We start from the raw sequence: 27,936 nt of genomic DNA, 5'->3' as shown, positions 1-27,936 counted from the left end.
GAGCTCCTCGGCGCATAAAGCTAGTCGAGAATTTAGATTCCATCCCTGTAAGCCCTAGATAGATAATCCTCCCGAGAGGTATTGAGTTTCGACAATTTACCGAAAGTGTTATACGGAGAGAGTGCTCCAACTAAAGTTGAGTTGCCTACTTCGCACCGTTCTTATATACTCGGAGACTCTCCACCTTTCAAGAAAAGAGACAGAAAAGAGAGAGAGAGAGAGAGAGAGAGAGAGAGAGAGAGAGAGAGAGAGAGAGAGAGAAAGAGATTGGCCGCAGGTACACGATCCTACTGAATCCCCAACCAAATTCCAGGTACCAAAGCGTGAATCGAGATAATCTAATTGTGTCGCTGCACTGCTCTGTGAAAAGGGTCCGCCAAGGACCAAGACAAGATTAGAAGACGTATTGGAATGGGTTTAGGAACATTGTAGATTGGCCAGATCAGACTGTTGTCCCGATACCCTGTCTCACCGATTCTTGATGTCGGCGGTCGTGGAGGAATGGAAACAATGGATGGGGAAGAAACGAAGCTAACCAGACCATCCGCAAAACACAAAAGAGTCCGTAACGGAACACGAACGTCTCGAAGGTTAAGCCCATTAAAAAATCTTGTTCTTCGAAACCGACGAGCCGACTCTATCAATCAATTGAAACTGACTGTGGATTCAAGGGACTTGAAATTAATTATTTTCAAGATACTTCGCGTGCTTTGTGAATTAACATTACTGGTATATAGTTTTAAATATTATTACTTACACATCGTTTTAGGAGATAATGAAGCCGAAGCTAGAAGCCAGAGTTATAAGCCAAACGTATTGAACTTTTTGGAAATAGAAAAACGCAGTTCAGTTATATCACCAGAATTCTATAAAAGTGTTGAGAGCTCAAGGTATTTCACAAAATTTTGATTTCCGGATTTCATTGCCGCATTCCGATGAACGTTAGAACGTTTGGCTGCTCATTCTGGCTGCTAGCTTCAGCCTCGTACGGAGATGTAGCGCTGATGAGACCGAGTCGGACAAACCAAATAACCGAGTCTTGAGAGAATACGGTTGTAAATCAAAACGATGGTCTTCCCCGTGAAAATTTGAACATACCCAAGTGGGTGTTTAATGGCTGATTGAGAGGGCTAGAATATGCACGAAGATCGTTACGAGATTAAGTATCTAGGCGGCGTGTGTGTCATCTCATTGACACCTTAAGTCGGTGGTAGTTCAGTCCGTAACCCACGGGCTCTTTAAATATATCTTCAAGTCCCAACACTGTCGAAAGAAGGGTCCGTAGTTCGAATTCATGAAGCATTGAGGAAATACAGAGAACGCGCTTCTTCTTTCTCGTCAATTTCATTAAGCCTCAGTACAGCTTAGTCAGAAAATTGACGAGCAGCAGCGGAATCAACAACTACCGCATTTTTATCTTTCAGAAAAAGGGTTCAAATGTACCGGCACAAGTGCGATCTATTTTCACCCCGGTATTTAGGATCAACACTGCTAATCGTCAAAGTCTGCTCCAATGACATTCTTCCCTCGAGATATTTCTCTCTTCGTTCTTATTTTACAAATCTACCTAAAACTGTAGTGAAAACAGCGCGGAGGAATAAGAAAAGCTTAGGACAAAATAGAGTCGGGCACGCAGGCAATGAGGAAGGATTATCTTAAAACCTTTGTAGTATTATACCTGACTATTATCATCGGCGGGATTTGGCAGGATACGAGAGGAAATCTTACATCTCGTTATTATTTTCTCTTTCTTGCTTTGTAATCCGCGAGTGATCGATCGGGTGATGAAAATCTCTCCGCAGCTAATCACCGCGTGGTATTAATAGCTTGAACAAATATCTAATCTCCTCTTAGATTACGACTGTATTATAATTAAGACACCTCGCTTAAGGAACAGGTTAAAATCAGCCGGTCGGCAGCTTAACCCATCCGTCCAACGAGTTGTACAAAATTGGATATACGAAGTCTGAAAAGCTGCACGTGGCCTACAAGTGAGAGACACGTGACCGAATGCACAGTTTACAAATGCCACGTTCAGGTCAGTTTGAACCATGGTTTGAAAACGTGCCATGTCAGAAGACCTTTGAAGTATCTTGTATACCATTGCAACAAGTTTCTCCTAAGCAAAGCACACTTCCCTGTCAAGAGCGCGGCGGATGAAAAATATCGATTTGCAAAGCGATTAGATAAACACGTGTACGGAAGTGAATACTTGGTATTTAAGACTGTACATAACACTTCTGAAAACAAAAACAAACTTGAAGGTGCTTTATAAATGACATTCTATTTGGATCCACCAGGTGTTTTATACAATGTTAAACGTACAAAACATCATCATCCATTATAATTGAAGATGTATTATTGCGAAAAATAAAGTGCCACGCGATTAATGAATTTTCGTTTCTCATTTTTTGTTGCCCAGATGATATGCTGCGAATACTTGGACGCAAAGAAGAAACGGGGACAATCCACGAGGGTTTTTTTTGGGTACACGATACCGCCTTGGGTTTGGAAGGCTTACTATCACGTAAGCATTGTTTATTTATCATTCATTGATCGATGAACCTGACAAAGTAGGAAGAGAAGTGAAACGCCGTATCAACACGAAGACACATCGCAAAGCATTTCCACTCCATAATTCAAATGGTGAAAATTTTCAGATAGGGATTTTCGGTTTTGGGTCTGCCTGCACGGTGTTGACAACTGACATAGCAAAGTATACGATCGGTCGTTTGAGGCCCCATTTTCTCACCGTTTGTAACACCAGTGCCTGCAACTTAACCAGTAACGTTGGTGTTTACGTTGAAGATTTCACCTGCAATCCGTTACCAATATACACTGAAAGAACACTGAAGGAAGCCAGGTTAGTGCTTTTTTTATGCAATTTTAAGCAGCTTCTAACTGAACAGTGACTATAGTTCTTTGAGTCGAAAATATCATTTCTTTGACACTTTTGCGAGAAGTCGTTTTACGACATTTCTGACTGGGACTACTCGGCAGGAGTAAAATAGGACTCGGTTCACCGATTTCGCCGAGTTTTTATCGAACACGAATCATCGCCATTTACAATCTGTAGCTGCATACAGACACTATACAGCCAAATAGATTTCCGGTTCCAACTTCCAAGTCTATTATTAACCTGACCAACTCTCTGAGGTCTATTCTCAAGTCTGAACTTACTAAAATGTCACTCGAGAACCGACGCGGCAAAGTTTATACCGTGCTTTTACAGTATTGAATTTTATTGATCGGGCTTGCCCTGCTTTTCGCACACTGTGAAAACGCTCCCGAAACGTGACGAACAACGGAGACCAAATAACGGAAGTGCGTTTAATTGCGAACGAAAACCATTCGACCGCACCTTTATTTTTTCTAGACGATACGATGTATCTGTAGTGCAAGGGCGTCGCGTTATCATTTTCTATCCAATGATGATACATGTACAAACTAATCCAATTTCTGAGACGCGATTCATCACACTCTATTTAATCACTGCGAAACGTTTCGTTTGTTTTTATACCTACAAGAGTCATGACAACGTCACCTTGACACACGAGGCAAAAAATATACACTACCAATGCTTTGCTTTTCCCAAAAATTGCGACCTCAAAGTTTTAAGTTCAGAGAGGTTTCAGTTTGGCAAATGTCTAGTTCCTTACTTCGGTTCAATAAAACTGTAATATTGTTACGTATAATCTAGAAATTTTTCAACTTCTATGGGTTGGTGTTCAGAAAAAATTGATACATTTTTTTTGGGGTAGATTCGAACAGAATTCATGTTGTTTTAAAATTCGTATTACAGGTTGTAGACAGCTCTCGTTACTCTGATCGATTGTCGCGGATACACAATTAATGTTTAACTGCAAAATTTTGAAAATTACTTATAGCAAACGTGTTGTTCTAAAATCGTTCGGATTGTTAAAAAAAAATGTGTATAGATCTTACATTTATAAATGGTAAGTCACAGCTGCTGTCTTGAATCGATAAATCCTAAAATGTACGGCACACGAATGCAGATATCGCTGCGATTTCGACGAACTATAACAAGCAGCGTATAATATTATTATCAGAAATGGAAGATGGACAGTCCTATTTATAGATTCGTATTTGAGGAATCTGTGATAAAATTGTATATAACACAGTATTTTCATTCATTCGTTGGTTGGTTTATAGTCGGTCGGTCGGTCGGTTGGTTATGGTCTTGGTTGGTTCATTTTTTCATCAGCTATAAAGACCATCTCCATGATGTTCGGCCGTTGTGGCAACCAAGCCAGCTTATTGTATATGTAATAAAAATTTATAAAAAAGAACAGCAACAATCGTTCATCACCGCGTCAGACGTATCGTGTCAACAAAATTTCGATATTTTTGGAATTACGATAAACAGCAAGATTATAGGTTTACCTTTATAATCGAACATAAAACTTTTAATCTTGCGCATATCCACTCTCTGTTATAAACTTGCATCTATCGACAGATTCATGCGCAGGCTTCTATTCCTGACGATCCGCTTGGCTAGTTCAAAATTCTATTGGAATAAAAAATTTGTATTTCGATACCAGATTTCGATTATAGAACCTAAGGTATCGTCAACAATAAACTACGGAAAAAATGATCAGTTCTAGGATGAACGCTCCCAGTTTTACTAGCATAACTATAAGATAAGATCTGTAAACAACTATCATTTTCTGTTCAACATTCACTACATAATATTCTGATCGTAATATCTCTCTATCAGTAATTCTTCGTCAAATGGTAAAAAAACGATCGAATCCGTGTCTGAAAGTATATGTATATATAGGATTTATAAATGCAGATGCCTTTCTTATCATTTGATTGTAAATGGAGTACAAAATCGCAAGAAAAAACTCAAATATTCAGCTCGAGGTTAAAATATGATTTGAATCTTGATCTTATAAATTTTGAATTTTGTTATAAGCCTCTGGCACATTTTAATTGTGCAAACAGTCTCATGGAATAATCTGTTATAAGAAATTTATCTCCTCATTTTTAGACGTCTGGGGCTATCTGATGCGGTAATTTAATGGTCGTTAACTTATGCGATAACCACAATTTTCATCAATGTTTCAGGTTATCCTTCCCATCGGGACACTCGTCCTTTTCTGCATACACGATGATTTATCTCGTGGTAAGTATTTTTTTTTTTTTGTACTTTCTATTTCCGCCACAGATTTTAATCATGTATCGTTCCAACGCTTTACGGGTACAATTTTGTCGTCACATAATTTATCATGCAATTTTCGTCCATCCACATCATTCATAACCAAGTATCATGTTCCGCACTTTTTTTTTTTATAATATCAATGCAAATATAAGTATTGTTTACACGCCAATTACTGTAATACTGTAACAAAGGAGCCTCAAGTTTATTGAAAGATAACAGACGTGACACGTGCGCGCTCTCGTTAAACTCGATCGTTTCATTTATTTATCATCGTGCCCGATAACGCAACAAACTATAGTGACGTTAAATTTGGTGACAAAGTACCCGCCATGTAATCCCATTATACACGCAAGCTTTATCAAACATGACAAGATGACGAAACGAAGTGTTTTCTATCCAACGCCGAAGAAGAATCAACAACGCATACTGATCAGAACGATGATTTCAACAAGCCATTTCAATGGTCACTTCTCACCTAAAACATTCACTCGTTACATCCCAAAACTGTTGTTGTGTTTTCAGTTGTACCTGCAATTGCGAGTCCATTGGGCTATCAGCAAATTGCTGAAGCATTTACTGCAGTTTCTTTGCTTCTGGATGGCTTGGTTCACCGCCATGTCCCGAGTATCAAACTACAAACACCATTGGAGCGATGTCCTGGCAGGATCAACGCTCGGAATTGCCATGGCACTTTTCATGGTCCGTTTTTTTTACGTTTATACGTTTCGTAACTAGAGGATATGAAATGACGCCAAACGTGAATTCAATCTAGTACTCGAATTTTCACATTTTGTGGCTGTTCGTTTGTTTCAGGCCAATTTCGTGGCAGGTCTCTTCAAACCCAAACGGTCTGTCGGCAATGATAAAAATCTTCACGGGTCAGAAAACGGAACAGAAGAGACTCAGGTGAATAATGGCACGGCCAACCGAATATGTTAGATAATATATATATATTTATTTTTCTTTTCTTTTCTTTTCTTTTTTTCTTCTTAAATCATATTTTCTTCATTTCGAGGTAGTTTCACAAACGGTACAGGCATATATTATATTTATATGGATATGTGTGTATATATATATATGTATATACACACACACACACATAATTGAACGTTACGTACCAACTTCTCGGTTCTAGTCGAATTTTTTGCGAATTTCTGTACATCTGCTCGTTATTTCTCCTATTATAAACATGCAAAATCCTTTCAATAGTTGGATATATTTAAGTTGCAACGTTACTAACGCAAACAACATTGCAAGTGTACATGGGACTTGTTTTCCAAAACTTTGAACATTAAGATTAGGTTGATTATATTCAGAGGGATTGCAGATGCATTGAAATTTATTCAAATAATATTGATAAATATACGTAATATAGTATTTAGCGGAAAGCAGTTGGGTGGCTGGCGATATTCGAGGGGGTGTAGATAAGATCGAAGAATTCTTACTGTCAACGATCAAAGAATGAATTATCGATGTGCGTTTTGAATTGTTTTTAAGTCGCGCTTGAATTGTGAAACTAACTTTACATACACGCATGTATAGTAAATCGGACGGAGAGAGAGGGATATAGATATGTTTTATTTTCACTATAGATTGAATGATTTACAAATCTATAATATAACGTAAAGATTCACTGTTTCTATTTTTACTATATAATAAACAATGAGTATTATTGTTGACGTTTTACAAACGCTATATACGATGGTTAGGAGATCATAAGGCTCTAAAGGACGTAAACCCGACCAAACGAAGCATTATTTTCACGGTGTGTACACACTGAGAGAAATTTTTAGTTCCGGTTACCGCTCGGTCCTTGACTATTTTCATTTTCTACCGATGGAAAAATATAGTTGCTTTTACAAAATGAAAATTAGTTTTCTACCGGTTACCGGAAAGTCTAGTATCCGTTACTATTCTTTCTCATTACGATCACTGTTGCTATATTTTCTTGCAAGTGTTGCGAAAACTTAACGCTCGTGCAACGATAAATTGACGTTGAAGCCTTGTTTAACTAAAAAAGTAGAGTAAACCACGCAAAATGATTTTGCGTTGCAATTACCAAAAAAGGATCGACGATGGCGCAAAATGGTTAGGCGTACCTCGTTTTTCGTAATTCCAACAATATTCAAACGGTTTTTTTAACGATAACGGCTTTACTTAATTTTTCTACTTACTATACCAAATGAAATTTTTCTCAGTGCACAAATATATGTATACATACACATACATATAGGCATGTAAACGAACCAAAAAATTCAATCGTTGCGGATGCGCATCTTTACACATAATGTGTGTTGATATTTTTGAAATTTAATCTAAAAAAAATTTGGTGTTATATATTTGTAAGATGCCGTAGACCGAAGAAACCTCTCGCAAGTTATCGCCGAGCAAAAATTAATAAGCGTGAAAAAGTTTTACGCGCGCTGTGTAAAACTGTCGGAAAATTGATTATGCACGGAATTGTCGGGGAAAACAAAAATATATTTACAAAATATCATCGTGTTCTTGAAAGAGAGAGAAAGAAGAAGAGTGGGTCTTTTATTAATCCTGTGTAATAATAACTAGAGAGAAGACTTTCGTAAATGGTAGTTGTATAAATAAATCGTATACACATTACAATTCATATATATATATATATATTTAGTTACGTAAATCAAAATTTCCGAACGCTGATTGTTAGACATATATGTGAGGGAAAAAGTGCACCGCCGGATTGTAAACGTAAAAATTTTTTGCTTTAATGTCACTTGCACGAAGCTTGCCGTGTTTTCAAATTATTTCCCCGAAGTAGGATTAAATTTACCATTAATTATATATAGCCTAGAATTTGTGTCTTTTCGGTTTGGACCAATCGCTACCTTTGACAAAGCTATTTTATAACCATGATTTTTGTCGGTAAAATGATTTCAGATTAAGAAAGAGAATATTTGTTGAACAGCTTTCTTAACTTCGATCGCTATATTTCAACTTTTAAACAGTGCCGAAACGCTAAGCCGTATTATTGTATTATTACAACGCGAACGAAAAATGTGCGTACTCCAATTTATCAGTTGTATAATTATAATTTGCAAGGCGAGGTCAATTTTAATCTGTCTGAATAAATAATTTTCGCATTTATTGAAGGCTTTGTTGCCTAGTATTTACACAAAACCGAATTTTGCAAGATCGAACGACGATTCAATTCGTATAATCCATACGATACTAATAAAACAACGACGACAACGACAAAGAACTATTAAAAAAAATCAAATAAATATATTAGTAATTATAATTGCTTACGCGTAACGATGATCATTGTTTTGTGTGCAGTTGCGTAAAAGAAAACTGAAAGGTTTTTTCTTTCTTACGCACCTGTTTCATTTTTGCGATAAGAAAATATAATGACAAGTATATTTACGTTATTATTCGTTGTTTCTGCGAGGTTATTTTCGACTTTGATACCCGTAGTAATTGCCAAATTATAGATACGCCACTAAAAATTTAGTAATTATCAATTTCTAAACATCGAACCGAATGAATTGCGAAACTAACTTTTGTTATTCACAAAAATTTTTTCTTTATTTTAAATTTATTGTTATTAAATTTTATTACTATTATTACTATAGTTGTTGTTGTTATTATTATTATTATTATTATTATTATATATTACAGATTACGCTGTAAATATACGCGTTTTCATTGTTACACAATGATAAAAGTGTAACGATTTGAATTTAAATTCTAATATAGGCAAACTCTGGCTCGATGAATATAGACATATTAACTAGTGCTTCCAAAACTATTATACATACTTGATTTTGTATCCAAACATGACCGGCCCTGGATATTTATATTAGATGCAGCGACACTATTTATGATATATTTTGTCAAGCTATAGGATATTAAGCCAAAGTACGTAATGTTCAGATTTCATTGGTTTTATCGGTATAGCTTAACACAGTATTGAAATTGAAAAGATTCGATCAAAAAAAAAAAGAAAGAAAATGAACCAATTAAAAAATATAAGCTGATTAAATTGTAATTTATTAATTACACACTGCTGAAGGAAATGCATGAAAAATGGAAAGTCGTTTTGTGTAAATTCTCTCTGTATAATTATTTTGGCTGCATGGAGAAAGACTATCGTACAGTGACGATTTTGTAATAACAAACAAACAAACAAACAAACACGCGAGAATACCGAATGTTTGGTTTTCTTGAAAAAAAAAATAATATTACTATTATCATTACGACAAATTTATTCGAATGTTAATTATTACGATAGTTTGATATTTATATTTGTATGTATGCAATTGAGATGTTATATCAGAGACGTAAACATGTTAGGCGTAATTATTTATTTTATGAAAATTTGGAAGAAAACAAACAAAATATATATACATTTACATATGCGTATATTATATAAAATAACTATCCAGCTATACTATGATTTATTTGTTGTTATATTCGAAACCTGAGTGGCTGAAAGAAAATCGGAAAATTTTTTTGGCACAATATTTGTGGCCATTAACAAAGTAAAAAAACTATGAAAGAAACATGCTTAAATTTTCCTGACTGTAATGAATGTAGGTAAGGGATGACTAGATTCTAATTAAGCAAATTACGTGAGAACACTAAATCGTAGAAAAGCATGCGTTACAATGCAAGTTGAAGAAAAAAAAAACCAGTTACAGTTAAGTTATAAGTGATGAATTGTTTTTGGTAAAAGCATTAAAGAGAGGCGTTGGCGTTAAGCTCAATCAGGTTTCGTGGAACCAAACAAAAAGAGGGTAATTTTTGACTGTAAGATCTTACTCTTGCAATAAATAAAAGGTGAAAATATAGAAAGAGCATATAACGATAATCGTGTAGATTTAAAAGACTGTTACTTAAGACGCCACCAACTGTTTTGCGACCCTCTGAACCGAGTTTAATGAGACTCTCTCCTGAAATTTATAATCGTTTGTTTCTAAAGTGCTGTAAGCTTTGCACTTAATATTTGTAAGTTATATTTACAATTTGTTTCTGTCGGTATGAGTCAACCGTTATATGTGCAAATGCATGATATACCTCTACTTCACGTTAAACTGTATACAATCCTATTGGGCTATAAATAATAATTATTATTCTGTATTCCTGTTTGGAGTACTTGTTTCTACTATTTCCAAGTTCAAGAGAAAATTTTTGACTTCTTAAAAAGCTGCGTAACTACAAGATACGAATGCGAGTGTACAACGGTGGGTAATGAGAGAGAATATTTTTATGTTTTGGCTTCTTGTTTCATCGGTTTGTGAATTGTCACAATATGTTTGTGAATGAGAGAAAAAATTACATGTCGACGCAGTATGATTGTGCATTTCTGTTTTCTTCTACTTTGGTGAATTACACGAGGTTCACGTTAGTAACGTTATCGTAAAGAAATATTGGGGAAAAAGTCACTATTTTCTTAGTTTTACAATGATTTTAAAGGAACTAATATTTCGAAATATGAGTGCATTTTGTTGTATTACGGTTCACTGAATTTCAAATAATTCCAAATTCTCTATATAACGGTTTTTCCTCAGCATGAATCTTTACGATTATGTTACTAACTTCCATGTGATTGAATTACTAATTCTTTTCACCAGTAACATCGATTAACACTTTGTTGTTTATCCCTTTTTCAGCAGAGATTGAAACAAATAGATTACGATACTGAGGCGACTGGAGACGCGATGTAGAAATAGTTAAAGCTGAATTAAACGGTGTTGACAATTGAAATTCTCAAGCTGACCAATTTGTAGGAATTAAAATTTTCAACCCTCACCCCATGACACTTTGAAGTTTCAGCTTTTAGCAAGATGCTGGTCTGTTGGATATAATTGCGAATTGGAAAAACTCTCAAGTCTTTAGTTGCAAGACCTGTGAATAATCTTACATAATATTAGTTCTTTCAAGGCCTGCTTGTAATAAAAAAAGGATCACTAGTCGACGTGTGATGATAATGCTTTGAAAGCAGTCTAGCGGACCAGCATCATCATAGGTTACGGGTTGATTGATATAAATGATATCTTGAATGCAAGTTGAACCCCAACTGTACGAATTGAACTGAACTTCAAAATTCATGCCACTGTAACCGAGCTATTAAAATTTAATATTTGACCAATGGCTGATTTCATGTTTGAAACTTGTTGACCGATTGATTTAACTTTCAGGGCGAATCAAGTCCTTTGAGAAATTATGCATCAAGATATGGCACCTTACCAACGGACTTGTGAATAGATCGCACGACTAACGTACTAATTTTATGCTCAACCGACACTTCTCACAACTCACTTCATGTTAGTATTTATAAAAGTGACCAAGTTGTTTGCTAATAAATTACATGTACTTCTTAAACAAGTAGAAAGCACCGAGGTTTTGGTTTTTTCTCTTTGCCTTCCTGGTGGTCACATAATCTGGAAAAAAACTACTGTTCGAATATCCATTTAAAAACTTGGGACTTTCCTTGCTAAATTTCCTATGCACCGTTTTACCATAAATCACCCCTTCACGGTTTAATATTGACATGAACTTTGTGGGGAAGAATTTTTCAGCAAATTACAGTTAAAAATTTGACCATACCTCGTCAATTCGGATACATTACAGTTTTGATAAAGGCTAAGGTAAGTTTGCATAAAGATTACGTCAAGTTGCCCGCTGTGTAAGGTAAAGTTTTCGTGACATCAGACATAAAACTTAGCTGTGATTGATTGATAAAGTAGTGCGGAAGTACTTGTTCCGTGGATAAATAAATAGACGCAAATACTGACGCAACATTTGAATACGAGGAATAGAATGAGGAAATATGTGGCATATGTTTCGACAGAGGAGAATCAGCGAAATAGCGGTTAGTTGACGTTTACGATCTTACCTTGACATAACCTCAAACCGTTGGCGACCTCAGTCACGTGTTGCACACCTCAAAAGAACCTCGCTCTTCGATGAAATGCGTTCATAATCTTCCGACGTGGTTTAACTCCAAGTTAATGACCTTATTTATTAAATTATTCATCTAATTAAGGAACAGTTGCACGTATTTATAATAATCACCGCTAGCACACACTCGCGACATATCAACATTTCTTTCTGATCTGTTCTGATCTTTGAAATCTGCTTCGCAACGAGTTTGAAGTATGTTACGAGTTACTGGGTAGCGAGTAACAATGATACGGCATATATGTCATGCTCGCAGAAATCGCAGAAATTGTTTACACAAATAACAGAGAAACCCACGATGCAATGTGTGTTAGGGGTTTTACACGACCCGCGCATTGTTGCTGCTGCGGGAAGACTTGCACATGACGTATTACGTAAATTTACAATCTCAAAATCTTAACCTCTCACACGCAGGTCGATCATGAATATGCGATTGTCAATTACATTGAAGTTAGTAACGTTATCGTAGGGATTCATGACGAGGAAAATCTATTATTTCGCGATTTTGAAATTGTCTGAAATTCGGTAAAGCCTAATAAAACAGAACACATTCGTATTTCAAAGTCTTAGCTCCTTAAATTTAAATTAAGAAAATAGTGATTTTTTCCATAATGTTTCGTTACGATAACGTTACCAACTTCAACCTCGTGATTGTCAAATGTTGCGTTCCGAAACATCACCGTGATGATAAAATTCGCCATCAAAAAGCACAAACGCATGAAGACTATTCGTGCGTTCGGTAATTACGTCAGATTCCTCGATTACCTCGAAACGCAACGCTTTTTTTCTCTCCTCGCGATGCGTCTCGAGACATTCAACTCTCTTCTAGCGCGCGTTTCGAGGTGATCGAGGAATCACGTGAAAATACTAAACGCAGTTATATAGTGCAAGAGAGATAGAAGAAAGATTTTCCGTTTAAAGCTGATTTCTGATTGGTCTAGATAGCGCTGCTGGCCGCTTTCACGAGTGAAAAGTAAGTCAGAATCAGGGCCTGTGGTACAAGAGTTGGAGGCAGTTGAGCGAAGTAAATTATCCCAGAGAACATGTGGTCTCCGAAGTCACGTTCGCGAAATACGACCGGGTAAAAAAAATCTCGCTAAGCGCTGTTATAATAGGCAACCGAGTACACTAAGCGCCGGCATATAGGCAACCGAGTGCACTAAGTCCTGGCATGCTGGCAACTAAGTACACAGCAGGCAGCCGATATCGATCTTATTATTGCGCACTCGACTACTGATGCGAAACATAACGCTTCCGAATTTACGAATTTCGAAGGAAAACACTCTTGACGTTGAATTTAGACCGCCCACCGCTGCGTTCTGTGTACTCGGTTGCCCAAATACCACCGCTTAGCGGGATTTTTTTATACCGGTCGTATCTCGCGAACACGACTTCGGAGACACGTTCTTCAGGTTAAACTATTGAGCTTGACCGCCTTTATAACCCCTACCAGTTTGGTCACTCGATGCTGGGTCACCCTACAGAACCGTATAGCGTTGATTGAAAATATGTAATATAGTCCCGGGTTATTTTTCGTAATGGTTTTTCGGGTCTGGGCGGATTTGAGAGCTACTACCTTGTACTTACGAGCGGATCTTATGGGATCCCGATGTAAAATCGAGTCGGCATAGTAGAATACTGCCATTTTCTCCCCCGCTTTTCAGCGCCCCTTACCCGCACCCTAAAGTCCATAAGCAGTTTTTATACATCTTCATTCAACATCAATATTCACTGAGAAAAAACGAATAAGATGAGTTTCTGAACATAGTTATAAAATAATTCTGTGCACACTCATTGGCGGAAAAGCAAATAACGCAAATTTCTAAAAAAAACTCTGCATATGTTAAATCTTATGATCGGGCTTAGAACTTTTATCGCAAATTCCTATTTCTGGCCAATTAAATGTTTTTAAAACATAAATCGAACAATCTACCAGGCACGTTATTTTCAATAGTTTTAGAAAAAAAGAGACCCGTAAAACAGGACGTCGACGTAGTCCCAAGTGAAATGACGGCGGCTCATCTTGGTAGTTCCCCTGAATACGATTTCATCGCGGAATGAAATCTCGAAGAAATATTCCATCTTCGGCTGAAGAGCAGTGAAGTAAACCACTGTACCAGTTAATGTTCGGATAAATACGTAGTGTAGTTAAATAAAACATTCTACAAATTATATGTATGTATACATATTTTTCTATCATTAAGTTTTTTCAGTTTTCATACAAAGAACTTTGATTAACATCTCAAAGTAGAAAGTATATTGGTGAAGGACTTTGAATTCAAAACAAGAAAATATCTTCCTTTTCTTTCATCTATAGTTTCTCACAGCTTACTCAATAGTGACAAAATGAACCGAATCGATATTTGAGATACCGGTAAACAGTAGTAAAAAGGTTTTTTAAAAATCAGAAAATACGGCCATCGAAACGTCTTGAGTAGCCAATTTATTGAACACTGCTATGCTGTTATCCCTTGAGTTATTTATCTGGTTTTGTATCACAGTTACCACTTGTTATTATTTTTTAAATCCTTAATTCATAATTTATATATTGAAAGTTATGTTAATTCTTATAATTAATCTTACACAAACATCACTGGGTATACTGAATCTTGCAATTCTATTTCGTTCACTCGATCTCACCTCCATCATCTCTTACATCAGCATTCTAAAATCAATATTACATGCGTGTTTACTTGATTAAATTCATACAGCAATGACGCAATGAATCAAGTTGATTAATGTCATTAATCAAATTTTGTGAATTGTCTTTGACATCAGTACTTAAAAATATATTTAAGTAGCTGTTAGTTGTCAATAGAAAAAGCTAGATAAATGCAACTAAATTAGCATATTTATGACAAAAAACAAAGTAGTACGGATTACATGTATTTAGACTCCGTTGAGTCCAATTCATAGTGCATGACAATGTTTCAAAGAATTATTAGCAATAAAAAGCACTATTTATAGCTACCCAAGTACGTACATACAAGACAAACGCCAAACATGAAAAATAATTACATTCTCGAATTGGAATGTGAAATTTAGAAATACCGTATTATTTCGAGTACAAGTCAAGTTTTTCGGTAACGGACATTACTCGCAAATTCTTCGTCCTCCACTTTTACGTAGGATTTAATTAAACGCGGATTAACATAGAAGATTTGCCTTACCAACTGAGCAAACTTTTTTTATCTACGTGAAATTGATGTTCTCACAATACGGATGCGCTCATAATCTTCGAGATATTGAAAACTCCATTTTCAAATTTTTCGAACAGCAATTGTTTTGTTTACCGTGTAAACAAATTAGAAACTACGTTGTTTGTTTTTTGGTCAAAGTACTGACAGAGGGGAATCCAGGGGTTCAGAGAGAAATCGAGTGACAAAAAAGATTCGAAACAGTTATGACGTAAATTTTAAGCTCACTGCTGTGCAGTAAGTCTAAAGACCTAACAATTATAAAACTGCAGATAAATACGGTGTCGTAGAAAAAAAAATTGTACGTAACTGGTGGCAAATGAGATAAAAATGATAAAGTCCGTGTGCTACACGGCGGAACTTTAGACTGCCTAAATCTGGAAAATATCCAGATATCGACAAACCAATTTCTAATTATATTCACGACAAACGAAGTCAAGGCTTTGCGATAACTCGCCAAATAATACCATTAAAACCTTTGGAAACTGCAAAAGCTATGAATGTTCCTCATACTCAACCTAAAGGTAGTTTGGGTAGACGGATGATGAGGAGAAATGATTTGTCATGGAGACTAAGCACAATCATGGCTCAACACTTGCCACATCATTTTGAAAGCATCGTACGAGGATTTAGAAAATGTTGCATCAGTAACATGTTGGTTGGGACTTGAGATGATATCTTCTGGGAAGATGAAGTGCTGTAGAAGGAAATGATAGTTGAAGTGAAGAGAGTAAAGAGGACAATGACACAGATATCATTCCCTAATATTCCGATGTTTAAAATACAAGTACCTGAGTTGATATCTGTCGATATTAAAATTTATACAAGTGTTCCTTATAAAATTCAATATTACAAGTCACTAAAAATAGAAATGACAATTTGTTGGTAAAATTCGACTTATATGCAGTTTCTAAAAAAAATGTTTCAAACCCAACTTTAGAGTTAGGAGTCCACTTATATGCAGGGTCAACTAGTACTCGGAATAATAAGGGATTTATATAATCTACGTACCTAATAAGCTATGTACTCAATCGCTTGTGCGCGTGTATGTATATACTAGTAATAATGAAAATTAAATAGCATGCGTGACACAAATTCAATTGATAATTGAGTATTAATAACATTGAAATTTCATAAGCATTCAGTTTATTCATTCATAAATAAGGTCGAAATAATCGTTTAAAAAAAAAAAAGAAAATAAAGGGCAAATACCGTTAGATTTATTCAGGGATCAGCGTGCATCAAAACCTGTAGAAATAAAGAATAAGAAAATTAGTGGACACAAAGTTAATTAAAGAATATCATGCATAGCATAAATGCAAACTAGAGTGAATTGCAAATAAACGTTGTATGTATGTACAATGAGAGTTGTGAGACTTGATAAATGAAAAATAGCAATTGAATTGAGTATTTGTCCATATTATTATTCTCATTATTATTATCGTCATTTTATTTATTGTACCTAAGTTGATTTGAATTCTTTTTTCCAACACATGCTTGGAAAGTTAGATTTTTTAAGCCTATGGAACGTGCGTAAAATGTCCACTGAAGTCTAGTAATACTGGAATACTAGAACGCATACCCGCTATACTTTGCCTATCTTTCTTTCTATTTTACTACATTGCGCATGCGCACATCCAAGTTAGTATAATGTCTATAAAAATTTCATTTCTCAACACACATTCACCAGTTCAGAGTGATACGATTAAGTTCAGTGCGAAAGATCAGTATAAAACTGAAAATTAAAAATTGGTACATGCGTGAAATGTCCACGGATACAATAACGTATGGCATCGAGACAGCAATATCACGTATTACCTGTAAGTACACGAATTATTGTTTTTACACAACGTAATAACTTTTTGAACTGGATTGTACGGAGAGTCGAACGTACTATCAGCCATTGCTGGTAGCTATCTCTCTCAGCTCGAATCAGCGTCATCAGTAAGTGTTTCAGTATTAGTAGGGTTCAGTGAAAGAGCCCCATTTCTAAACAATGCGCTAAAACGATGTTGGCGTATGCGCTCAACTGAAATTCTCAATTTTACACACTATGGGGGATTTTTTATAGCGCACTTTCCCACAACTTAATTTTACGCACGAACTTTACGAACCGCCAGTGACGTCATTGGGCTCAGTTGAACCTGAAGTTGGCGCATTGAGGTTAGATTTTTCTTAATTGCTCTTGATCTACTTCTTTTGAACTACTATATTACATTTGTTTGTTTCAAATTGTTAGCAACTCAGACTTTCCTTCACAGATGTTGGAAATAATAGCGTGTGTCACATGTGCGGATGGGCAATATCAGACTCATGTGTTTACAGCGCTCGCCTTAGCTCATGCTGTAAACTTCACAGTCGTCAAAAATTGTCCACTTGCCGCATCTGTAACACAGTATACTATTTTTAAATACTCAACTACCTTGGTAAGCTGCACATGTCACATGTCGCAAGATCGGCAGGATTAATAAATGTGCAATGACGACATGTCCACAGAGGTTGCTCAGGAACTGGATTAACTGCTGCTCCGGTACCAGCACTAGTACCTACTCCTACTGCAGACATGGATGCTCCAGGATTGTTGCTAAGCGTTATTCCTTGCGATGCATGTGGAGTCGTCGCAGCTGTTGCTGATATCAGCTGCTCTACAGTTGCCCAGTGTTCAGAATGTGCCCATTCCAAAGCTTGTTCTCGATTCCCTGATCGTATCGCCGTCAACAGTGGTACCATGTAATCCTGGTAGAATTGGGATAAATTACATTAGGTACTTGTTTAACATTACAATCCAAGGTATTAATGAAAATAGATTGATCAATCCATCTTTACTACAGTATTACTTGGAATTTCTACTTAATTTCCCATTTCTTTTTTTATGTCTAAGCATGCAAAACTTAGGACAGTCTATAATACCTTCATTGGCAGCATGTCCATTGTGGCAATAAAGAGAAGTAGATGAAAATCAGATATTGCCTCAAAGAATTGGTTCGACGCAAACTGCTGCATGTACGTACAAAGAGAACTGAATTCTTGTAGCTGTCCATCGACTAGCCTGGAATAAAGTACGATTATAGATTACTAAGATTGAATCAAAATCAATTTGTAACATAGTAAAAATAAATGAATATATATGGACTAATAAATAACAAAAATGATTTTCAGAGATCAGTTGTACAAAAAACCAGTCAATGCTGCTTGTCGGTAAAAAACAATTATCTTTCACATTAATTTTTTTTACCTATTTTCAACTGGAAACGGCGTGTTGTCCTCGTTTACGTGAAAAGTAAACTGTGGAGTAAGCGGTGTCGAAGCTGGAACATCGACCAGCAGGTACTCAACTGGCAGAGGTCTGGCTAATCTGGATACTTCGTTGCCGTAACTATCTTTTTCCTGAGTAAACAAAAGACGAAAAATTAGGTAAATTGGAATGCGTTCGATTGTTAGCAATTAATGAAAATATTGCAAGAAGATTCACAAATTCCCGCCGAAGCCATAGAAGTTGAAGTTCAAAAGACTGCCGAGTGCATCGTATTTAGCGAACAATAACTAACAGGTGTTAAAACAACACTGAGCTGGAATAGAGGGAAAATTCACGTAGAATAATTAGCGAGCGATAAGAATTGCTTATAACACGTGATCACTTTAAACGCATGAAACATTAATATGTGAAATGACGAGTGAATGACGTGACGTAAAAACAGATGTTTCGATCAGTGTACGTACAGCGCTATGATTGATTTTTTGTTTCAATATACGCCGTCGCACGAGCGAAAGTCGAGGTTTAAGGCGGATCTAGGAGGCTTTGAAAATGGTCAGCGCGCGGCCATCGGTGGAAACAGGAAACAGCGGGAGTAAATCGCCGAACGGCGATGGGGCGGGGGGGGGGGGGGGGGGGGGGTAAAGAGAGGACGGGAGGAACGTAGAGCAACAGATCGTAGCGCGCGCTGTGGTGTGTGTCGGTCGGTCGGTTGGTCGGTCGGTCCCTCGCCGCCATGCTAGTGGTTAGTTTAGTGAATCAAACATCATGATGTGGCAAAACGTTTGCAGCACAAGTTAAGATTAAAATAATAATACGCCGCGTACCGGCGAGCCGTCGTAATGCTGCATATAATAACGTTCGATAACCGTAAAATATACCCGTGTACAGTACAAAACGCCAACGATTAAACCGCGCGACATTTAATCTCGATGTAAATTTATATATGTACATAATATATACATGTATGTATGCATACGGAATACATACACGAAAAGAGCGTCCGAAAAACTACTACGTTACATATAATATAACGTATACGACATTATTAATAATTTTAATAAAACAATAATTTCACGTAGTCAATAAGCCACTGATATACTATACGGGTTGTCCTCGCAAACGCATACACACGGTACGATCCTATTTTGTATCCTAAAAATAATTATCAACATCGAATGTTAACATTATCTATCTATTGTGGCTAAGCGACCGAAGTACCGAGCATTTCTCGGTCTCGTCTTATGTATTGTTGATGAAGAGGGGAGTTTCTTCCAGTTTCTTCCACTGTGTGTGATTGCATTTATACCCTACATTGTATACATATAACTTATGTTCCGCCAATCGGATTTCCTCCAATCACTGCTGATCAGCCCGTTAACAATTGATTGCTTCAGCTCGCTATCTCTCCCCAATCGTTTGCGAATCCTGAGCGGCCTACGACTAACCCCCTAAATAAATTCTCAATCCACGTTGCATTCATTCTCGTCAAAACCACAGTCTCGCCTTTACGAAGTATGGAACCTGAGTGCCTGTATTCAATACGTGTCCTGGCTCCTCCCACCACCCCACCCCCCATGTTTTGGCGGGATTTCGTGCGCACGCGCGCTGTCCTGCAATATGTCATTTTTCGTCTTACAGAAAAATGATCGGCAATTGTTTTTTTCGATGCCTCCCCCCCCCCACCCAACGATAAACCCAGTGCGAATTTCGTCACACTCGTTATTTCCTTCATATGTACTTGTAAGAGAGAGAAAATAATGATGATATGGATGTAATTCCATTATCATCACTTGGCTGTCTCTTCATTTTCTTACACTAAATGTAATCGCACACACTTTTTGTCACACTCTCGGTTACGCGAAAGGAATAGTCGCACGATCGCTTTGCAGAAAATTAATGAATTGAAAACGAAATAAACACACGATTGGCTGTTATTTATTTACATGTACAGATGCTGGATCCGAGCGTACTAACAGATCTAGAGGAGCTGACGCTGTGTAGTTATTGCAAGCAGAAATTTAACGACACGGAACAATGCCCAAAGTACCTGAGCTGCAAGCATCACTTCTGCTTACGATGTATAGAAAACAATCTGGTTAAGGGGCGACAACTAGTTTGTGCCCATTGCTGGAAGTCAACTGAACTTGGACATCAAGGACCCGATGCTCTACCCACACATTCCTCTCTACTCGCCCTCGCCAATAACTTTTCGCACCTTAAAATCAACTCTAACAACATCACAGCTAACAAACCCACCGATAAGGAAAGAAAGGTATCCAATAACGATGAGAACAAGTCAATATCATTCAAACATCCTACTTATTGTTAACATTTGTCATGTTAATCTTAAATTCTCAAATGAATATGTCGAGGAAGCTTTGTTGAGAGTTGAATACAGAATATTGGAAAATGTCGGAAGTAGTGTTCTCGAAGAATCAGAGTATGCCACATATTGAGAAAAGAAACAAGTCAATTTCAGAAACCACTCTTTTAATGGGAAAAAAGCTTTATAAAGGAATGCATCATTGAATTATCTTCCCTAAGTTGAGAATGCTAGGTAAGCAAGTGGTTAAGTGATGTGCTGGCTGAAGGGTGAAGCCTTACTATGGAAGGATTTTTTATTAATCAGATCATGATGTAATGTCATCATTGTTGTTCTCACTCAACTTGACATACCGTGTACACATATACGCAATGATGCGAGAGCGGGCATGTGTACATATTTTCAAATGTACAGGCTGTTAGAAAAGCAGACAACAAGGCTTGAGCCTGTTTTACAGAGCTAAATTTTTTCAATACTTTCAGAGTGAGAACTGCCACACACATGGTATGCCATTGGCATTATGGTGTGCAACTTGCTGTTTGGCGCTCTGTCGAGCCTGCGCCACACCGCAGGAACATCCTGGTCACCAAATTAAATCACATACAGATGCCAAAGATCAACTCATAACCGACGTAAGTACCAGATGACTTGATTAAAAAAGTGAGATCTTTTAAAAATTCCTGAAAAACAAGCTTTTGTACCCTTACAAAGTTGAATGAAGTGACATGTTCTGCCCCTGATTTTAGCATAAGACATAGAACTAGGGAATAAAGTAAAATTAAATAAACAGGTTCAACACGAATTGGTAGCAATTCGAAAACTATCGACGGAGATTCAGAGACTGGTTATGCAGCAGCGAGAGTTCTTAATAAAAGTGTTAGAGGCCTGCGTTACGCTGAAGACACGAGTAGAGACAGATTTGCAAAATGGGTGGAGCTACTATCCAGAAATAACAGAGGCACGAGAAACGCTGGGAGAGGCCAAGGCGAGTCTGCAGATGATTGAAAACCCCGGTGACATTTACAACTTGCATACCCAACTAATTTTAAAGAAACAAAGGTTGCAAGCCAAGTATCAAGAGGCTACAGTGCAATGTCAACTTGACGATTTAATCGGTAATTCAGGTGTAGTATTCGACTTTACCCTGTTGAAACAAGCCTTGGCTAGCATAAACATGGGTGAACCCGCCATACCGCAACCTCCGGGTGGAAGCAGCAGACTACACGGTCACCTAGCAGCTTCCCAAAACCCGATATTGTTCCTGGCAAACTACTGTATGTCTCAACTATACTCGAGGCACATGGCCAACAAACAGCACGTGCAAAATGGGTCCATTGAATTTCATCCTAACATGATACCAGCACAACCTCCTCCTCCTCCATTGCACGTTCATCAAGGCCCTCCACCTCCATCGCAAATACTAGTACCCACTGGGTCGCCATCCGTGACACAACCACCACCGGCACAACCGAATACGATACTCCATCCCCAACAACAGTCCGCGTTTATTACCGAGGTTGGCACCAGCAGCGGTGCTTTGGTTGCAGTTCATTCACCTCCTCAACCACCGCCAGGCACCATACCAACGACGATGAGAGGCCCCCCTAATCCATATCCCCTTTACTATTTCAATATCGATGTTAACGGAGCTCCACAAGGTAGAATTGTGATAGAAGTTAGACCGGATGCAGCGCCAAAGATGGCAAAGAATTTCAGCGTGCTTGCAACAGGTGAGATAGGGGTCGGATACAAGGGCTGTACGATATTTCAATGCTGGGAAGGAGAGTCGGTGATAACCGGAGATTTTGAACTAAACAATGGACGCGGAGGTAGAAGTATATTCGAAGATGGATTTTTCATGCCCGACGATACAAAGTTTCCAGCAGTAAGAGGTGCTGTAGGTATGAGAAGAACGCAAAAACGACACGATAACTTGGGGATGGTTGGTTCCCAATTTCGTATAATATTACAGGAAATGAGGGGGTTCACTGGGATATTTGGCCATGTAGTAGAGGGTTTGGATTTAGTGGAAAAAATTTCAACCTACGGTGATCAGACTGGTAAACCGACGAAAACTATTCTGATTACTAAATCTGGTAAACTGTAATGATTATGTTGATGCGCCGATATCAAAGTCTATATTTTCGTGATAGAAAGAGAAATTAGGGAAACGGCTAGAAAATTCTATAGGTACGATTGTAAATGTTGCATCGCTATAAATGATGTTTTGTCGTATGCGCCTCTGGTGCTCTGTACGTTAAGTCACAACTTAATTACTATATATAACAATAGAATCTAAAGAAGTTGAATCTATTTTTTGAACGTGGTCGCATTCAAATAAAAATCCATATTTTGCTATTGATTGGGATTTAACAAGGTTCTATGATCTACAAAGGATCGATACATATGTACCTCGAAAATTGATCGTAATATCAATACAAGTAGCTAGCTATATATGAATACGGGATTTTTCTTTTAGAAGAAGTTCGTCATTTATTTTGGCTATCGAAATATTTTATCTAGATTTGAATCTGTCTGCAAACGTCAGTAAACGACAGAATTATGGAACTCCTTGCGTCTTACAATTGGGAGTTAGTCTATAAATGGAATCTATGTTATAAGCGGACAATGATATATTTTTAGATGAGGGCTAATTTTTGGCCGAGATCCGACAAGTTCGTTATTAGAACGTACATGAACGTACAGTTTGTGTGGAATTAATCCCAAGCGGTTAGAAAAGGGACCTACGTATCTTCATTAAGTGACTGTTGTATATCGCAGTGAGAATGAACATGATACACATGTATCGTGTATACATGATATACTCTTTTCAGATAGGTTTCATTTTCATCATTAGTTTTTAAGTCTCAAAGGTAGTATATCCCGCCTCTCGTTCCGTGTTACAAATAGTGAAGCGTCATTGTAATCGAAATTGTGTTGAAAAAATTAGATCTCAATATACAATGTACAAGAAGGCCTAACTATAATATAGTATATAGAAAAATATTAAACGTCTCTCGTAATATCTGGTCGAAAACGAATGAATATAAGCGAATATATTAATCGAATCATTCCTTGATACTGTATATCGAAATGCTACGAATATGTAATATGTTACTATAGTCGTGTAAAACCCGTCGTTATGTATTATAATACTATTATTATTATTATAAATATTATAGTATCTGCTCGTCCTCGTTGTCGTCGCAAAATGCCTTTTTTGGAAACCTCAATTGATGTTGAACTTGAAAGTTTTAACTCTTGTTAATTAGCTAATAACGACTATAACCACGTGTACCGCATTACGATAAATTATAAATACCGTTATGAATATCGATTAAAAGGTGGCCACTCCGAATTCCTTCCTCTTTTCAATGTTGTGTTAGAAAAAAAATATATCACTTAGGCTCGACGTACCTAACGACTAACTTTGACTTGAGCGAAGTCAGTGGCCAACCTGTACATAGATAACGAATGAAAAATATATATATATACACACACACCCACAAACATACTTTTCTGAATGTGACAAAGCAGTAGCATATAGCTTATACTACAGATATCGGATACCGTCGATTTATCCTTGCCTTTGTCTTTGATGGAAACGATTATACTTTGTAAATTATCATATATTTTCCCCCATATACATATATGTATCTATAAAAGTTAATTAAATTGTTTGTTTTTTTACATTTCCTCTGCCAACTATACATTTTATAGGAAATAGTACGTTTACCACTTCGTCTAATTGTGGTAACATGAATCAAAGAACCAAATTAGTAAAAATAATAATAGTTGTATATGTACAAGGTAAACGATCGTTACCTAAGACATGCTGTAGATTTAATCGACCATTTTCCAGTTATAAACTGTTGCCATTCTTAACAATGCAAGTACTTCACTTGGTCCAACTTTTAGTTTTATATTTTCAAATTTAGGTTTATTACTGTATTAGTTAAAAAAAACCGAATAGCTTGTTGCGACAAAAGTATATTTATAATCTACTATGGAAGATAATGAATATGAAAAGAGATAATTAAGAGCTTGTTATGGGAGAAGTAAAACTTGCCACATAGGGATTATAAAAGCAGATCATAATTATAGAGGAAATTGAAATGTGAATGTTTGATCTTCAGGTAAGAGGGTGTAAAAACAGTATATCATTTATTCCAAAAAATTCCCTCTTTCCAGAATTTCGAAATTGATAACAAATTTTCAATTTCTCTACTATTCCAAATCATACGACTGTCTGAATGTGTTGGATGTTACAAGACGGTGTGTGGTGAATTAAATTTGCAACGAATGATTAGAGATTTATGGCTCGCAGTAGTTGAGAAATTCAAAATAGTAGTTGAAATTGAATATATAGCCACTGTTATCAGCAGCAGAAATATGAATAAATATATGTATACAAAAGAATATATGTATAAATGCGATGGTAAAAAAAAAAAAGTTAAATGTAAAACGAATTCGAATATCACCGTTGGAAATAATTAAGTTACATGGTAAGAAAATTCTTAATATCACAAAGACATGTTACTAAAATCGTTGAAGGTCGTATAACCGAAGGATTGTGAGCATTTCAATGATGCTGTAATTGGCGATTTACTTTTTAACGAGAATAAACGGTGATTATAAAAATTAATGTTAGACGACCTCATCATTGTAAAACATGTGAACCATCCAATGTATATGTGCGCGAAAAAAAATGTTCGAAAATAAAATAAGTACGTGACGGAAACTTAATACCGCAATTAATTTCTCACTCCATATATATTATTTTATTGTTTAAACGAATATTCGAAAACAGCTGAAATTGAATTTACCCACCCAAGAAACCTTACAACATTTCATAAAATTCAAGAAGGGCAATTCAAAAGAAGAGGAAGTTGTCACTTACCTTATAGTAAACATCAGGAACATATTGCTTATCTGTGGACTCAATAACGTAGCCAAGCTCCTGCGCATCCTTGGTTGGGACTAGACACCCATCACGTACCAATGCCATGCACTGATTAGAGACTTCGTATCCTTCCATGTGCACTTGATTCTTATCGTCACCTGGAGATCAAAGGAAAAGGTAAAGAATATTCTGAGAACAGTTTTTGATTGCAATGTAAAACGAAAGGCTCTGATTTATTAGGAGGTGCACTGCAGTAAATTTATACCATATTGTACCGAATAATACAACAAGCGTGATAAACACTCTGATTAATATATTGTTAATAATTATACATTACCTGTGACACAGACTGTGACGAACTTTGAGCCAAAATAACCACTCGGTGAAAAACGGCATGGATTCGGATGCTGGTTTTGAAAGTATCCTGCCATAATACACTCTTGTGCTGATAAAAAGTGACTGTCTATATTTCTGACGTGTTTCACCTGGAAAAATACACGTTCATATGCAATTAATTATTTTTGAATAACGCATTGTCCACAGATCTTGTCGCGGCGTTTGTTTCAAAATGAAAATTAAAGCTTGGACGTCAGCCAATACGTACCGTGCCTTTTTTGACATCTTCAGCAATTAAATCTGTGAATATCCACCCCACTCTTTGCAAACCAAGAAGTCGAGCAAGTTCGTCGACTAATTCTTGTCTTGGATCTGGTAGGAGAGATACAGTATCTCTCGTGCTGTCCTGAGAGGAATTATAAGCCATTTGTAGATAAAATAAATATAAGTTTTGTGATTTGAAGAGCTTTAATATGTTACTAAAGTCGAAGATCATTCGAATTGTTCTTACGAATATTGAACAACTTACTTGTGGAGGTTCGTATATTGCAGCAACTACAGCCCTAATACCTAGGGGTACGTCTGAGTGTATTTCATATCTACCATAGAGGTAACCAACACGTTGATGTCCGGTACTACGCCAGTAGTTCAAAAAGCGCTCCACTAGACTAGCATTCTCAAACATAACGTTATCAACGTGACGATACTGTTGCCGATTCAACGTGATAGCGTTGGGCTGACATTTACTGCAAATCCCACGAGGCCATGGTGGGTGATCTTTGCAGCCTGTCTTTATGCGACAACTTATGTCCTCCAGTTGAAGAAATTTCCCTCTGTGAAAGATGATAAGTTTTAAATTAAATTATAATGCCGTTTCATTTCTAAAAATTCACTTACTTCTATCAGTTGTAACATTATAATTATGACTTCCAAATATTTGTAGTGTCACAGCTTGACTTGAACATCGAACTCTCTACGTAATGACATACCTATCAACCCCAGCTGTGAGCTTTCTGAGGTACGAGTGGAATGATAAATGCTTGATGTTTTGTTCCTTGAGGTATGCTTCATCAAATGGTTCTAATGGTGAGCAGTGCACGCAGCACCCGTTTGCACCATGGCGGCATCTGTAAATATTAGGATCATGAATAGCAATAGATATTAATCGAGTACTGGTCTTAACTTAGAAAATTTCTGAATTTCTTTTCACTTAAAGTCGATCTAATCTCTCAAAATTGACCTTTGAGCGCTCAGGGGTACATTTGTAGAAAAGGAATCAAACGGATAGGCGATGTGAATGATAATCATACATTAGACTCACAATTTCTCATCACGCTTCTGCTGTATCTTGCCATCAAGCTTCCACAGTTGTTGATCTACTTCATCTTCCGTGACACTGGCAAGAGGTCGAGATGAATTGATGGCCATAGATCCCTGCGATAATCTGCTCGTACTCGGCATTGGTTCTGCTAAGATCAGTTAACCTTATTAGGATTGAATGTTATGAGGCTGCAGTTGGTAACATTAACATAACAAAATGTTGAAACAAAATTAACTATTTCACAGTTTCGGTATAACTAGAGGAGTTGAATTCATAAGATCTGAGTTTGTAAATGCTATATTGCGGTTTACTGCTGATGCATCATTACTATAACGTTACGAACTTCAATCTGATTTAGTACTTGAAAAATTCATTCTTAACTTACTGCTCAAAATGCTTTTACATTGCGCGACGATCGATATTAACTATAAGTCCTACAAATAAGAGCAAGTATAACAAATCTATTCTTCACGCATTGT

The 27,936-nt window shown here is 36.8% G+C and overlaps 4 protein-coding genes and 1 long non-coding RNA gene across 18 annotated transcripts in view; 2 read left to right on the top strand and 3 right to left on the bottom strand.

Moving 5' to 3' along the window:
* LOC124305422 (E3 ubiquitin-protein ligase COP1-like) overlaps nucleotides 1–12,749 on the bottom strand; it is a 61,444-nt gene extending 48,695 nt beyond the window's left edge. For 4 of the 5 annotated variants that reach the window (XM_046764843.1, XM_046764844.1, XM_046764842.1 and 1 more), the window contains exon 1: nucleotides 12,057–12,749. The gene's annotated coding sequence lies outside the window, so the exon portion shown is untranslated. The remainder of the gene's footprint in view (nucleotides 1–12,056) is intronic. The other variant, XM_046764845.1, reaches the window with a different exon arrangement.
* The window catches only part of LOC124305429 (putative phosphatidate phosphatase), a 41,008-nt gene extending 23,079 nt beyond the window's left edge, over nucleotides 1–17,929 (top strand). Inside the window, exons 3-8 of one of the 4 annotated variants that reach the window (XM_046764865.1) lie at nucleotides 2,423–2,527; nucleotides 2,661–2,863; nucleotides 5,092–5,149; nucleotides 5,708–5,884; nucleotides 5,999–6,091; nucleotides 17,580–17,929. In XM_046764865.1, the coding sequence (XP_046620821.1) occupies nucleotides 2,423–2,527; nucleotides 2,661–2,863; nucleotides 5,092–5,149; nucleotides 5,708–5,884; nucleotides 5,999–6,091; nucleotides 17,580–17,786 (843 nt within the window). In that variant the 3' untranslated portion in view covers nucleotides 17,787–17,929. The other 3 variants (XM_046764866.1, XM_046764868.1, XM_046764867.1) reach the window with 3 other exon arrangements.
* Nucleotides 14,544–27,936, bottom strand: part of LOC124305425 (nuclear protein localization protein 4 homolog) — a 16,694-nt gene continuing 3,301 nt past the window's right edge. For 2 of the 6 annotated variants that reach the window (XM_046764856.1, XM_046764851.1), the window contains exons 4-13: nucleotides 27,458–27,605; nucleotides 27,126–27,263; nucleotides 26,666–26,969; nucleotides 26,405–26,542; nucleotides 26,138–26,285; nucleotides 25,798–25,958; nucleotides 18,554–18,705; nucleotides 18,229–18,367; nucleotides 17,741–18,054; nucleotides 14,544–14,786 (exon numbers count right to left, since the gene is read on the bottom strand). In XM_046764856.1, coding sequence (XP_046620812.1) covers nucleotides 14,774–14,786; nucleotides 17,741–18,054; nucleotides 18,229–18,367; nucleotides 18,554–18,705; nucleotides 25,798–25,958; nucleotides 26,138–26,285; nucleotides 26,405–26,542; nucleotides 26,666–26,969; nucleotides 27,126–27,263; nucleotides 27,458–27,605 — 1,655 coding nt within the window. In that variant the 3' untranslated portion in view covers nucleotides 14,544–14,773. Of the gene's footprint in view, nucleotides 14,787–16,530; nucleotides 16,567–17,736; nucleotides 18,055–18,228; nucleotides 18,368–18,553; nucleotides 18,706–25,797; nucleotides 25,959–26,137; nucleotides 26,286–26,404; nucleotides 26,543–26,665; nucleotides 26,970–27,125; nucleotides 27,264–27,457; nucleotides 27,606–27,936 lie in introns of those variants that run through there. The other 4 variants (XM_046764853.1, XM_046764852.1, XM_046764854.1 and 1 more) reach the window with 4 other exon arrangements.
* On the bottom strand, nucleotides 18,790–19,274 carry LOC124305431 (uncharacterized). The gene is made up of 2 exons (XR_006908379.1): nucleotides 19,039–19,274; nucleotides 18,790–18,887 (listed from the first exon to the last, which is right to left on the bottom strand). It is a non-coding gene; the product is annotated as an uncharacterized LOC124305431 (long non-coding RNA).
* On the top strand, nucleotides 19,279–25,643 carry LOC124305427 (uncharacterized). 2 transcript variants are annotated; one of them, XM_046764858.1, is made up of 4 exons: nucleotides 19,279–19,706; nucleotides 20,526–20,846; nucleotides 21,380–21,529; nucleotides 21,688–25,643. In XM_046764858.1, the coding sequence occupies exons 2-4, from the start codon at nucleotides 20,526–20,528 to the stop codon at nucleotides 23,002–23,004; spliced, it is 1,788 nt and encodes a 595-aa protein (XP_046620814.1). In that variant the 5' UTR covers nucleotides 19,279–19,706; the 3' UTR covers nucleotides 23,005–25,643. The 2 variants fall into 2 exon arrangements, with proteins under 2 accessions (XP_046620814.1, XP_046620813.1); XM_046764857.1 differs by having other exon boundaries at nucleotides 19,293–19,316.

The sequence above is a fragment of the Neodiprion virginianus genome, chromosome 5, assembly GCF_021901495.1.
Source record: "Neodiprion virginianus isolate iyNeoVirg1 chromosome 5, iyNeoVirg1.1, whole genome shotgun sequence".
NCBI lineage: Eukaryota > Metazoa > Arthropoda > Insecta > Hymenoptera > Diprionidae > Neodiprion > Neodiprion virginianus.
Note: the sequence above shows the minus strand (reverse complement) of the source record. Positions and strands in the feature narration are given on the sequence as shown.

Bases quoted from the DNA above. Each gene is read 5' to 3' on its own strand.
- LOC124305427 (XM_046764857.1), top strand. The intron at 20,847-21,379 runs GTATCCAATAAC...CAATACTTTCAG, and splicing joins CCACCGATAAGGAAAGAAAG to AGTGAGAACTGCCACACACA. The intron at 21,530-21,687 runs GTAAGTACCAGA...TTAAATAAACAG, and splicing joins AAGATCAACTCATAACCGAC to GTTCAACACGAATTGGTAGC.